This window comes from Hemiscyllium ocellatum, chromosome 1, assembly GCF_020745735.1.
Source record: "Hemiscyllium ocellatum isolate sHemOce1 chromosome 1, sHemOce1.pat.X.cur, whole genome shotgun sequence".
Lineage (NCBI taxonomy): Eukaryota > Metazoa > Chordata > Chondrichthyes > Orectolobiformes > Hemiscylliidae > Hemiscyllium > Hemiscyllium ocellatum.
The window spans coordinates 50,762,876-50,778,322 of NC_083401.1; the positions used below are offsets into that span (position 1 = coordinate 50,762,876).

General features: G+C 40.2%; 1 protein-coding gene across 2 annotated transcripts in view; it reads right to left on the reverse strand.

Annotated features, from left to right (window-relative positions):
- LOC132834687 (A disintegrin and metalloproteinase with thrombospondin motifs 12-like) overlaps positions 1-15,447 on the reverse strand; it is a 547,736-nt gene that overhangs the window by 314,318 nt on the left and 217,971 nt on the right. For both annotated transcript variants that reach the window (XM_060853764.1, XM_060853682.1), the window contains exon 4: positions 11,140-11,336. In XM_060853764.1, coding sequence (XP_060709747.1) covers positions 11,140-11,336 — 197 coding nt within the window. The remainder of the gene's footprint in view (positions 1-11,139; positions 11,337-15,447) is intronic.

Below are 15,447 nucleotides of genomic sequence, written 5' to 3' on the forward strand. Positions count from 1 at the left end.
TGGTTAAAGCATAGCAGGTTAGGCAGCATCCAAGGAACAGGAAATTCGACGTTTCGGGCAATTTTTCTATGGAACATCATGTGTGATTACTCAAATCATTTTTACAGGTTGAACTGGTGATGAAAGTCGTGCTTTTATTCTTTTGTGGATGTCGTCAAGTGTAAACTATCTGTGACGCTGTCTTGTGGGCAAAGATCAGTCTCTTGCTGGTAACAAGATGGGATTATGAAGGGAAGATTTTGACTAAAGGCATTGTTATTGAGCCAGCTGGGATCATTGTAACCCATATAGAAAGACACACATACACACACACACATTTGGCCACTTTCTAAAGCAGGCAGCCTATGAAATGTGTGAATGATTTCTTCCTATCCAACTGAGATACAGAATCACATCTTTGTTGGCATATATATGGAGACAAACCGTGCTGAAGTAGATTTATGACTACGAGGTGGTAGTCTTGGATGAACAGGGTGGGGTTAATAACCCAACCACATAACCTGATTTAAGGTATTTCCTACATGATAAAAGCCAGGATCAGAAAGGGGCATGAAGCAAGGTCTTGAATGGATCACATCAGTTTTGCTAGCCAGGAAACAGTGTTCTCTAACACAGAAACAGTAGTCTGATCAACTATTACAAAGACGCACCAAGATATCAAATACAGAAATGGATCCTAGTGCGCAGAAATCATAAGCAACTAACTTCTGGGACATGGTGGGGAAAATGATATCACTTGTTGATTGTCAACAAAGAGATTATTCATTAATCAAATCAGAGTTGTTGTGCACCATTTTGATATTCAGAGTAAAATATAGAACCAAGAATAAGTAGTTTAGGACAGGATCCTAAACTTTTTTCTTATCCATTCCCTATAATATTTTATTATAATGTAAATTAATAATCTGTCAAACTCAATCTTAAAAATAGCCAATGATCTATCTTACACTGCACTCTGGTAAGATAAAGTTCAGATTAATGACACAGACACAGAGGTAAAAGCAAACTCTTCAAGTCTATCTTAATCAGGAAATCCTTTACTTTTTAAACTGTCCCCTGGTTATAATGTATCCAATTCAGGGAAACATTCACTCAGCATTCACTCTGTCAAGTTCCCTCAGGATCCTATGTGCTTCACAAGATCACTATCTATTCTTCTAAAGTCCAACTATCTGCAAGCCTAATTTACCCAACCTTTCCTCAATGGATAACCTCTGCATGCTAGGAATTAGTTGAGTGAATTCTTTGAGCTGCTTCTAATACAGGTACTTTACAGATTACTTCAGATGAGGTATCACCAACATTCTGGGTAACTGCAACAAAACCTCCTTATTTGTACATTCCATTCTCTTTACAATAAATTACAGCATTCTATTTGTCTTCTTAATCACTTGCTGCACCTGCAAGCTAACCTTGTGATTTATTTACTAGGAGCCCAGCTCTTCTGCACTGAAGAGGTCTGTAAATTCTTTCCCTTCAAATAGAATTTCTTTTTCCATGTAAAAGTAGACAACTTCACATTTACTCACATTATCATTCATCTGACAAGTGTTCGTCCAATCATTTTACCTACTCGAATCCAAGTAAATGGGTTATCAACTCAGCCAAACAGCCAGGCTATGCATGAACAGACATAATTATTTTATTAGTTTAAAGAGTGAAAAATACATTAGATTGATAGTGGACACAGGACAAAATGACAGGCCATGGTTTACCTAAATTCTAATAAGATACATCCAACACTTTGTCCGCAAATCTTCATTCCAACAGTCCTTTCCAGCAATTGACATCTATTAATGAACTCCTAAGTGCATGGCCTGTCTCTGTGAAAATGATGAGCGTATCTTTTCTCTCAATCCCTTTCCCTTTCGCATTTAATGAAAAGCCTTTCAACCTTTTGGGCTAGAACTTCCATCCATTTATATGGCCTTTGAAAAATGTGTCAGTATGATATGGGTGGTGTTACCTATCCATCTCATTCAAAAATGGTTCAGTTTTCAATATTTCAGTAATCTTGACATAATATCATGTGGAAACAACTTCATCAAGGCTGCAGTGATTGAAGAAGGCAGCACACTAACATCTACACAGGTCAACTAGAAATGGACAATAAATATAATTTTGGACAACTGAAGTAATAAAATCTTCACAGAACTATTTTTATAAGGAAGCACCATAGAGTATGAGTAGAAAGAATACCTGGCACAAGTGGGCTGAAGACTTTTTTTATATTCCAATTAACTTTTCTTTGTGAGGTAGATGTTTGGGTAGATGCTGTAATTTCAGTTACGTTCAGAGGGGATAGTGACAGCAAAAAAAGGCTCAATAGATGAAATAGGATTGAGTCATCAGCATTAGAGTATTTGGGGCTGCTAGATATGTGGGCAGCATTGTAAAGAAAGAAGGAAATTATTATGCACACTGAAATGGAGTGGGAAGCATCTGTTAATTCAGACTAAATAAAGGAGGATAGATCGCCAAGGTCAGCATGAGCTGAATACTTTCAATTGAGACTAGATAGAATACAAACATGATTTGACCAAAAGGAAATGCTGAAAAGGTAAAGCAGATCAGCTCCAAAAACTGCTCCAGAATAGGCAGAGATTTCCCATCACACATTGTGTTTTTTACCCTATTGAAGACCTCATAAATCAGATGAAGGTGGACCGATACCATAAGATGTACAAGCAGAAACAGGCCATTCAGTCCATCAAGTGTGCTTTGCCATTCAATGAGAGCATAACAAATCTGATAATCCTGAAGTCCCCTTTTCGCTAGAATCCTTGATTCCTACATTGATTAAAACTCTGTCCATCTCAGCCTTGAATATACTTAAAGATCAAAGCTCAACAACCCTCCATGGTAAAGAATTACACAAATTCACTGCCTGCTGAGAGGAAAAGATTCTCCTTTTTTCCATCTTAAAAGAGCAATTCCTCATGCTGAGATTATATTCTCTGGTCCTCAACTCACCCATGAGTGAAAATAACTTTTTCGCATCTACCCTGTCAAGTCTCTTTTGAAACATACAAAATCCTTAACAGGATCACCACTCATTCTTCTAAACTCCAATGCGTACAGGCCCAACTTCATCAACCTCTCCTCTCCTTATTCTTTCTCTGGACTGCTTCCAAATCAATATCTTTCCTTTGACAAGAGGCCCAAACCAGTCACAATGTTCTAGCTTTAATCTGACTAGTGCCATGTACAGTTTTACTTTAATGCTCTATTTTCTTGGAAACGGAGGCCAACATTCCATTTACCTTCCCTCTTATCTGCTGAAGTTGTATTCTAGATTTTTTGAGATTAAAGCACAAGAATTCCCTCTGTGATGTAGGTTTCTGCAGTATTTCACCAATTAAATAATATTCAGTTCCTCTATTCTTCCTGCCAAAGGGCATAACCTCACAATTTCCCACATTATATTCCTCAGTTATCCTCAGCCCTTGACTTACTGCCTTATTTTTGTGCCATCCACAAAGTTGGCTATTGTATATTCACCTTCATCAAAATTATTGATAAATTTTGCCAGCATTAATTCTTGTGACACTTCACTAATTACCAGATGCTATCCTAAAATTGTCTCCTTATCCCAACTTTCTGTTTTCTATTCATTAGCCACTCTTCTATCCATGCTAATATACCACCACCAATTGCACGGGCTTCAATTAAATAAGAAGCCTATGTGTGGTACCATATCAAATGACTTCTGAAAATCCAAATATATTTCATTCACTGCTTCCCCTTTGTCTATCTTGCTTGTTACGTCCTCCGAAGTTATAATAAATTTGTCAGGCCTGATTATCTTTTCATGACGCAATGCTGACTCTGTCTGATCACATTATGCATTATCCTTGAAAGTTGCCACCCAGGTTGACAGGGTTGTTAAGAAGTCATACAGTATTTTAGCCTTTATTAATAGAGGGATCGAGTTCCGGAACCACGAGGTTACGCTGCAGCTGTACAAATCTCTGGTGCGGCCACATTTGGAATATTGTGTACAATTCTGGTCATTGCATTATAAGAAGGATGTGGATGCTTTGGAAAGGGTGCAGACGAGAATGCTAGGATGTTGCCTAGTATGGAGGGATGGCCTTACAAGGAAAGGCTGAGGCTGTTTTCGGTTAGAGAGAAGAAGGTTGAGAGGTGACTTAATAGAGACATATAAGATAATCAGAGGGTTAGATAGGGTGGACAGGGAGAGCCTTTTTCCAAGTATGGTGACGGCGAGCACAAGGGAGCAGAGCTTTAAATTGAGGGGTGATAGATATCTCAAGAGGGTTGGAAAATAAAAGCACTGTTGTTCTACTGAGACTTTATAAAGCTCTGGTTAGGCCCCATTTAGAGTACTGTGTCCAGTTTTGGTCCCCACACCTCAGGAAGGACATACTAGCACTGGAGCGTGTCCAGTGGAGATTCACACGGATGATCCCTGGAATGGTAGGTATAACATACGAGGAATGACTGAGGATCCTGGGATTGAATTCATTGGAGTTTAGAAGATTAAGGAGAGATTTAATAAAAACATACAAGATAATACATGGCTTGGAAAGGATTGGACGTTAGGAAATTGTTTCCGTTAGACGAGGAGACTAGGACCCGTGGACACAGCCTTAGAATTAGAGGGGGTCAATTCAGAACAGAAATGCGGAGACATTTCTTCAGCCAGAGAGTAGTGGGCCTGTGGAATTCATTGCGGCAGAGTGCAGTGGAGGCCGGGACGCTAAATGTCTTCAAGGCAGAGATTGATAAATTCTTGATGTCACAAGGAATTAAGGGCTACAGGGAGAATGTGGGTAAGTGGAGTTGAAATGCCCATCAGCCATGATTGAATGGCAGAGTGGACTCGATGGGCCGAATGGCCTTACTTCCACTCCTATGTCTTATAGTCTTACGGTCTTATATAGGACAGATGTCAGAAGTAGTTTCTTTACTCTGACAAGGGTATGGAATGCTTTGCCTGCAATGGTAGTAGATTCGCCAACTTTAAGTACATTTAAGTCATCATTGGACAAGCATATGGACGTACATGGAATAGTGTAGGTTAGATGGGCTTCAGATTGGTATGACAGGTCGGCGCAACATCGAGGGCCGAAGGGCCTGTACTGTGCTGTACTGTTCTAGGTTCTATGTTCTATGTATTTCTACATGCTCTGCTCTCATCCTTTAAAGTAGACCTTAACATTTCGCTAACTGGTCTATAGTTACCTTTTTTAAAGTTTTATTCCCTTCACATAAATGTACTACATTGACAGTTTTCTGAAACTTTGGGACTTCCCTAGAATCTAAGGATTTTTGGAAGATTACTACCAGTGCATCTAATACTTCCTCCAATATCCTTGGATGTGTCCCATCAGTCTAGAAGATGTATCAGTCTTTAGTGCCAATAATCTCCCTTGCCTTTTTCTTCTAGTGATAGTTATTGTATTTATTTCCTCTCATCCTGTTGACTCTTGATTATTTAATAATTTTAGAATGGCTTAGACAATATAGGAGCAGAAAATAGGCCATTCAGCCCAGTGAGTCTGCTCTGCCATTCAATCATGGCTGATAGGTTTTTCAACCCCATTATCCCACCTTCTCCCTGTCATCCTGGATCCCATGGCAATCAAGAACTTATCTATCTACTCAATGACCTGCATAGCCTTCTATGGCACAGAATTCCACAGATTCACTACTGTCTGACTAAAGAAGTTCCCCCTTATCTCCTTTCTAAAGGGTATTCCCTTTACTCTAAGGTTGTGCCCTCGAGTCTTCATCTCTCCTGCCAATGGAAACATCTCCTCAACGTCCACTCTGTCCAGGTCGTTCAGTATTCTGTAAGTTTCAATCAGATCCCCCCCCACCCCATCCTTCTAAATTCCATTGAGTATAGCTCCAGAGTTCTCAAACGTTCCTCATATGTTAAGCCTTTCATTCCTAGAATTATTCTCGTGAACCTCCTATGGACATGCTCCAGGACCAATGTATCCTTCCTGGGGTATGAGGCCCAAATTTGCTAACAATATTCTAAATGTGGTCTGATCAGAGCCTTATAAAGCTTCAGAAATATGTCCCTGTTTTATATTTTAGTCCACTTGAGATGAATGACAACATCAGATTAGTAGACAGTGAGGTCAGCAGATGCTGGAGATCAGAGTTGAGAGTGTGTTGCTGGAAAAGCACAGCAGGTCAGGCAGCATCTGAGGAGGAGGAGAATCAATGTTTCAGGCTGGAGCCCTTCATCAGGAATGATCCTTGGATGCTGCCTGACCTGCTGTGCTTTTTCAGCAACATCAGATTCATGCCTTCTACTGTGAAGTATTTATTTAACTTCTCTACCATTTCCTGGTTCCTCAATTTTATTTCCCCAGCTTTATTCTCGAAGGGGTCAATGTTAACTTTGAACACTCTCTTCCCTTTTTTATATTTAAAAAAGCTGTTCCTGTCAGCCTTGATATTATGTGCAAGTTTGCCCTCAAGTTTATCGTCTCCCTCTTAATATTTGTCTTCAGTGACTTCTGTTAGTTGTTAAAATTTACCTCATCTTCTGATTGACTATTAATCTTTGCAACATGTTATGCTTTTCTTTCAATTTGATGCTAGTCTTAATATCCTGGTTAACCACAGTTGAGTCCTTTCTTAGAATCTTTCTTTCTCACTTGATATATCTTTGCTATAAGCCACAAACTATATTTTTACAAGTCTGCCATTTTTATTTAACCATCTTTGCTGCTAATCCTCTTTCCCGGTCCACATGAAATAATTCTCCCCTAATTCCATTGTTACCTAATTACCTTTATTTCAACATTACACAGTTATTTCCATTCCAAGTCCCTCCCTCTCAAACTGAACACCAAATTCTATTATTTCTGGCTGTTCTTTCTGAGGGATTTTTAAAAAAAATTTGACATCATTTATTACAACAGCCTCATTGTATATTAACAGATCTAAAATAATCTGATCCTTGGTTAGATCCATCCGCATTGTTCTAGGAAATTGTTCCAAACGCACACTCTGAATTCAACTTCATGGCTAACTCTGCCAATTTGACTTTGTCAGTCTGCATAAAGATTAAAGTCACCCATCATTAACTTACTGCTTTTAAGACATGCCTCTATTATCTCCAGATTTAATCTTAGTTGTACTTTATAGCTACTATTAGGTGGCCCATTGATATCTCCTTCCTCTTGTCATATCTTACCTCCACCCATATTGATTTCAAACCAAAATTATTTCTTGCTCTCATACTTATTCCATGCTGTACTGACAATGCTACCCCACCACTTTTTCCTTCCTCCCTGTCCTTTCAAAATGTCACATATGCCTGAGTATTTAGTTCCCAGCTTTGATCTCCATGTAATCATGCATCTGTAAAGGATGTAAAATCAAACATACTTACCTGTACTTGTTTCATTAATTCAATTCTTTTGACTTAAATATTAGATGCATTCAAAAAAAAAGCCAGTAATTTTGCTTGTTACCACTTCTTTTTTATTTTTTTGACTCTATTTAGGGCATTTTCTTTCACTTTGTACACTTTGCCCCTTTCTGCCCCACTCTAGTTCCAAACAGCTCCTCTTGCTTCGTAAGCCTATATTTACCCTCTCCCAAAAGCTTGCCGCTCTAAGCACTCTTTATGCCTTTCCACAGCCATACTCATTTGATTCACTAGAACACTGTTCAAGTTAAAACTGAAAGAACTGCGGGAGCTGGAAATTGGAAACAAAAATAGAAATTGCTGGAAAAGCTCAGCAGCCCTGGCAGCATCCGTGAAGAGAAATCAAGAGTCTTAGAGTCATAGAGAATTACAGCAGAGAAACAGACCCTTCGGTCCAACTCGTCCATGCGAACCAGGTGTCCTAACCTAATCTAGTCCCATTGGCCAGTATTTGGTCCATATTCCTCAAAACCTTTCCTATTCATAAACTCATCCAGATACCTTTTAAATACTGTAATTGTACTAACCTCCACTGGCAGTTCATTCCATACACACACCACCTTGTATGTGAAAATGTTGCCCTTTAGGTCCCTTTTACACCTTTCTCCTCCCTCCCTAAATCTATGTCCTCCAGTTCTGGACTCCCCGACCCCAGGGAAAAGACCTGGTCTATTTATCCTATCCATGCCCCTCATAATTTTACAAGGTCACCCCTCAGCATCCGCGCTTCAGGGAAAACAGCTCCAGCCTATTCAGCCTCTCCATAAATTTCAAATCCTCCAAGCCTGGCAACATCCTTGTTTTTTGGATTGTGTGAGGAAACCATAGTACGCAGAAGATACCCACACAAAAACGGGGAGAATGTGCAACCTCAACATAGACAGTCACCCAAGGGTGGAATTGAACCTCTGTTCCTGGCGTTGTGAGGCAGCAGTGCTCAGCCACTCTGTGCCACGGTGCCATCCATGAATGCAGGTTACTGTGGGTGGTACAATAGTAATATCATTGGGTTGGGTCATTGGTTTAAATGCCACTCTAGCAGTTGTTGGGATTTCAATTCAATTAATTAATCTTGGACAGGAATAAGTAACTGAAGACTTAATGTTTCGGGTCCAATGACCCTTCTTCGGAACAGTTCAAGTGAGGCCCATCCATCAGAACAGCTCCTTTCTATCCCAGAACTGGTACCAATGCACCGTGAACTGAAACCAATGCCATCTATACTAATTCTTAAACCATGCATTGAATTCCTTGACTTTATTTTCCCTGTGCCAATTTGTCCATGGATCAAGTGGTAACCTAGAGATTACTATCCTTGGAGGTTCAACTTTCTAATTTATCTCCAAACTATTCAAAATCTTTCAGCAGGACCACCTTCCTGAGTTATTAGTACCCACACGGATGACAATTGGATTCCTCCCCTCTCTCTCTTCAAGTTATACTTAGGTATATGAATAGGAAGGATTTGGAGGGATATCAGCCTGGTGCTGGCAAGTGGGACTACATTGGGTTGGGATTTCTGGTTGGCATGGACGGGTTGAACCAAAGGGTCTGTTTCCATGCTGTACATCTCTATGACTCTATAGAGTCATAGATTCATAATTTTTTGTACCTGCCTCCACCACATCCTCTGGCAGCTCATTCCATATACATATCACCCTCTGTGTGAAAACGTTGCCCCTTAGGTCTCTTTTATATCTTTCCCCTCTCATCCTAAACCTATGCCCTCTAGTTCTGGACTCCCCGACCCCAGGGAAAAGACTTTGTCTATTTACCCTATGCATGCCCCTCACAATTTTGTAAACCTCTATAAGGTCACTCCTCAGCTGCCTATGCTCCAGAGAAAACAGCCCCTGCATGTTCATCCTCTCCCTATAGCTTAAATCTTCCAAACCTGGCATCATCCTTGTAAATCTTTTCTGAACCCTTTCAGGTCTCACAACAACTTTCTGGTAGGAAGGAGACCAGAATTGCACGCAATATTCCAACAGTGGCCTAACCAATGTCCTGTACAGCCGCAACATGACCTGCCAACTCCTGTATTCAATACTCTGACCAATAAAAGAAAGCATACCTTCTTCACTATCCTATCTACCTGAGACTCCACTTTCAAAGAGCTATGAACCTATACTCCAAGTTCTCTTTGTTCAGCAACACTCCCTAGGACATTACCATTAAGTGTATAAGTCATGCTAAGATTTGCTTTCCCAAAATGCAGCACCTCACATTTATCTGAATTAAACTCCATCTGCCACTTCTCAGCCCATTGGCCCATCTGATCAAGATCCTGTTGTAATCTGAGGTAACCTTCTTCGCTGTCGATTCCACCTCCAATTTTGGGGTCATCTGCAAACTTACTAACCATACTTCTTATTCTTGCATCCAAACATTTATGTAAACGACAAAAAGTAGAGGACCCAGCACCGATCCTTGCAACACTTCGGTGGTCACAGGCCTCCAGTTTGAAAAACAACCCTCCACCACCACCCTCTGTCTTCTACCTTTTCTTTTCTAGTTCTTTTCTAATCTTGAGGAAGTATCCTTAACCCAGGCACAGGCAGGCATCACAATGTTCAGCGTTCCATTGCACAGTACAGTATTGCTTCCTCTCATTGTCCTGACCCCTCCCACTTCTCCATGCATATTTCCTCCCCCAACCTGAACTGACCACAGGACAGAGGTAAGTTCGCTCACCCTCCCTGCAGTCCCCACTCTCATTCATACAGCTTGCAAGAACTTCGTAAATGTTGAACAATTTCAGGATCCACGTTTCCTCAATCATATCCTCTCAGTCGTCTTACAAGTTCACCTTCACTGACACTCTCCTTTCCCTGATGACAGATCAGTTTTGAATTGCCTCTTATAAGCTGTGTCACCTGCCCTCTGGAGGCAAGTTCCCAGGCAATATGTGGGACCATGTCCAAGTTCAGACCCCAGCTCCTCAACTCTGATCTGAAGTTGCTTGATCTGCAAACATTGACTCTGGATATATAGTATATGGTGTGGACAGCACCTTCCATGTATTGTATCAGTAACATATCACCCATAGTATGATCGCTACCAAATCTGATTCAATTTATAAATTAATAAATCTGGAATCCCTGCTTTTTGCATTTTACTAAATTTTACAAAAAATTACCAAACCAATCTTATACTGAGACACCTATTTTAAAAAAAGAAAAGAGAAGAAAAAAACTGGAGATCTAAAGACAAGCTAAGGACCTTACTAAAATAACTTCTCATTGCTCCTGCTACTGAGCTCTCAGAATTCTGGACATATAAACAGGGCAATACCTTGTAAATTGAGGAACAAATTACTGCAGATGCTGGAATCTGTACTGAAAACCACAGCGGGTGAGGCAGCATCCATGGGGAGAGAGCAAACTACATTTCGAGGCCAGATGACTCTTGGTCTTGATTTCCAGCATTTTTTTGTTTTCACCTTTTAAATTGAGGTCTATTACCTACAATTTTGGGAGGTTTTACAACAAAATGCTAACTTACCTTTGAGAAGCCATAAACGTCAAATTGTATTTCTATTGACATGGCCACCCATCAGAAAAATACAAATACTAGACAATTCAAGGAGGTCAGTATAAGAAATAAATGTCAGAATGGGCCTGAATAATTACTGCTTAATGGAATGTTGCATTCAATGTTATCAGTATATTCAGTAATTTTTTATTCAGAAAAGGATATAAAAATTGAATTAATCTTACCATATTTATAATGGTAAAGATGTATGACTGCACATTTTCACTGCCATGATACTCTATCATTTTGGTGTCAGCAACTACTAACGTTTCAACCCATCGCTCCTTGCTGATCGATCTCTGGGAGATTCTGCGGCCTTTCCTATGACTCTCTTCCCATCTCTCTCTTTGTCTCTCTGGCTGCAGGATATTATTATCAGAATCTGTACAAAGAAAAAAAATCACACAAAAGGAAACACACATAAGCAATCCTCTGCTTGTTTGATACATTTGGATAATTTATAGATGACCTTGACTACACTTCAACTTGTGTTAAATTGGCTTTCACTCGAGGCTGCTCCTGGTACTAAGTAAATTCCTGACTTTAACCCAACACTCAGCAGAAAGCAAAGAAGGAAAATACTTCAACTACCTCTGTGAAAATTCTATTTAATAAATACTAACATTTTCAGTCTGCCCAAGACATGTAAGATGATATCTGACAAAGGGCTGCTGTGCCTTTGAATGAGGCTATATAATGGGAACGGCAATACCTCCAAGTCATCACAATAAAACTCACACTGGTATATCACTGTATTAAATAGTCAGGTCTGTGTTTTTTCTTTACAAACTATGATCTTTGCCCAACCTCTTTCGACCCTCAACGATTTTCTCCAGAGCGGAGGAGAAGGAAGAACTGTGTATTGAGGAACAATCATCATCCTGAAAACTAAATTTGAACAGATCTAGGAACTCAAGATGCCCAATGGACCATCAGGAGTGTCAACATTTTACTCCAACACAATCTACAGCCACATTGCTCAGCATATCTCCACTCAACCATTACCATCAAGCATGGGATTAACCCTGGTACAATGAAGAGTCTGAGGGCATGTCAAGAATACACCAGGCATACTTGAAAATGAAGTGCTGACTGGGTAAAGCTATAAACTTGGACTTTAGACATGTCAAACAGCATAAGCAGCAAATGACAGACAGAGCTAAGCACAACTAACAGATCAGATTTAACTTCAGCAGTCCTTCCACATCCAGTGGTGAATGGTGATGGACAATCCAGCAACTCACTTGAAGAAGAGGCTCCATAAATGCCCTTATCCTCAATGATTGGAAATCCCAGCAAATCAGTGCAAAAGGTAAGATTGAAGCATCTGCAGCAATTTTCGGCCAGAAGTGTCGAGTGGCTGATTCCAACTTGACCTCCTCTGGAGGTCTCCAGCATCACAGATAACAGTCTCCAGTCAATTCAAAATTACTCCACATAATTCAATATTACTCAGGAAATAGCTGGAGGCACTAGACACTGCAAAAGCTAAGGGCCCTGACAATATTCTGGATAAGTTACATGATCCAGAATTTGCTGCACATCTAGCCAAACTGTTCCAGTTTAGCAAACATTCTTGCATCTGCCTGACAATGTGGAAAATTGACCAGGTATGTCCTGTAATCTAAACACAAGACAAATTAAACCCAGTCAATTTCTTCCAATCAGTCTACTCTTCATTATCAGTGAAGTGATGGAAGGCATCATCAACAGTGCTATCAAACAGCACCTGCTCAGCAATAACCTCAGCAGTGCTCAAAGGTGCTCAGTTTGGGTTCCACCAGGGTCAATCAGGTAAAAACAAGGACTGCAGATGCTGGAAACCAGATTCTAGATTAGGTATTCCTAATGAAGGGCTTTTGCCCGAAACGTTGATTTTACTGCTCCTCGGATGCTGCCTGAACTGCTGTGCTTTTCCAGCACCACTCTAATCTAGAACCAGGGTCAATCAGTACAGCATTGGTTCAAACATGGACAAAAGAGCTCAAGTCCAGAGGACAGTTGGGAATGACAGTCCTTAACATTAAGGCTGCACTTGACCCAATGGCGCATCAAGAAGCCCAAGAAAAACTGGAATCAATGGGCATTCGAGTTGGTTAGCCACTGGATAGTCAAGGGGACAAACTCTCCACTTGTTAGAGTCTTGCTTAGCATATAGAAAGATGGCTGTGGTTACTGTCAGTCATCCCAGTTCCAGGACACCTCTTCAGGAGTTCCTCAGATTAGTGTCTTGGGCACCACCATCTTCAGCTACTTCTTCATTGATCTTCCTTCCAGCATAAGGTCAGAAGGGGGATATTCGCTGATGGTTGCACAACATTCCGTTCATAACTCCTCAGAAACATTCCATGATCAAATGCAACCAAACCTAGACAATATCCAGATTTTTTGGCTTATAATTAACAAGTCACATTCTCACCTCATGAATGTATGGCAATGGCCTGCTCCAACAGGAGACAATCTCACCATCAAAATTTGACATTCAACGATATTGCCACACTAATTTTCCATATTATCAAAACCTTTGTGGTTACCATTGACCAGGTACTGGACTAAACTAACCATATAAATACCATGGCTACAACAGCAGGTCAGTGGCTTGGAATAGTGCAGCGAGTAACACACTTCCTGGTTCCCTAAAGGCTATGTACAAGGGATATGTCAAGAATGTGATGGAATACTCCCCACTTGCCTGGATGTGTGCAGCTCTAATCGCACTTAAGAAGCTGGGCACCATGCAGGACAAAGTAGCCTGTTTGATTGGCATCACATCCACAAACATGCACTCCATCTACCACTGAAACTCAGTAGTAGCAATTTGTCTGAACGATGCACTGCAGAAATTCACAAAAGATCCTTAGACAGCACCTTCCAAACCCATGTTCACTACAATATCAAAGGACGAGGGTTGGAGATGTATGGGAACATCGCCACCTGCAAGTTATTCTCCCAGTCACTCACCATCTTTACTTGGAACCATAGCGCTGTTCCTTCATTGTCACTGGGTCAAAATCTTGGAATTCCCTCCCTAAGGATATGATGGGTCAGTGAATAACACATGGACTGCAGCAGTACAAGAAGGCAGCTCACCACCACCTTCCCTCAGGCAAGTGGGGACGGGTAAATCAATGTTGGCCAACCAACAATTCCCATGTCCCATAGCAAATTAGAAAATGTACCACTTAAGAGACAGATACTGGATCCTGCTTTTGCTGGTTTAGACAGTGCACTTCTGATATGTAAGGAGCACTCATGCCACCTCCACCCTATTGGAAGCTTAGGCATATCTTTTGTGCCTGAAATATGAGCCTGGTCTAATTTCTCATCCTTCATTTAAATGAATGGGAAGTTTTCCGCTGAGTTTCTCTTAGAATTGCGCTAGCAGAGCAGGGAAAGTCATGATGTTTCTGTTTTATTATTACTAAGGCGTCCAACAACCCTGTAAGAAGGCAAGTATTGGAATTGTAAATGAATCCATATCCATGGCGGAAACATTAGACGTTTGATATTTTCTCAGTGATGATTGTTATATTACAAATATATTTTTTATTTAAACCAATCTTTCTCTTTGTGATGTACTGAACTTTCCACGATCTGTATATTTTGAGACTATTATCTCCTTTAAACAATGCTGTAAACATTGCACAATTATGGAATCTGCTTACTCGTGATTTTAACTTCCTTTCAGAGAAAGAAAGTATTGTCTGAAGATTTGATTATAAAAAAAGATATTGTTTAATAACATTTAATTTGGTGCAAAGAAAACGACAACAGTCAAAGCTTATAAAAAGCCAGTAGCCCATCAAAGCGCACTCTGCAGACTAATAGCAAATGAATTCTAATGCATTTATCTCTACCTTGTCTTCAGATTATTGCAAGCATTTATCATCCTTTGGGCTATCATATCTGTTTAAATTTCTATTCACCCTTTAAAATTCATGGGCTGCATTCCCAGTAGCTTGAATGCTTCAAAGTAATAGCTCATTTATGCTGGTGCTTTTGTGCCGCACATGGGATTCACGTGGAAGACTAACTTTCAGCTTTGTTCAGCTATAAAACTGAAGGGCACACTCTAAACTTGTACTATTATTCAAAAGGTGTTCCTCAATCTAACTGTCATTAGAAATGTTCTCTTACAATATTATGAAGAATTTACAAAGAAAGTGGTTTAAACTGGTCATAGAGGCGATCAAATTTCAATATTTACATGTCTTTTATGCTTTCAGGAACAAGCAGTTATAGCTATATTAAATAATTCAGATTAGAGGTTGATCACTGTGTGCTAGTTCGAATCCCTACAGTGTAGGAGCAGACCGTGCGGCGCATCTAGTCCACACCGACCCTCCGAGCAGTTTCTCACCCAGACCCACTCCTTACCCTATCCCTATAAACTGCATTTCCTGTGGCACACACACTTAATCTACTCATTTTTGGACACTATCGATAATTTAGCATGGCCAATCCATCTAACCTGAACATCTTTGGAGTGTGGG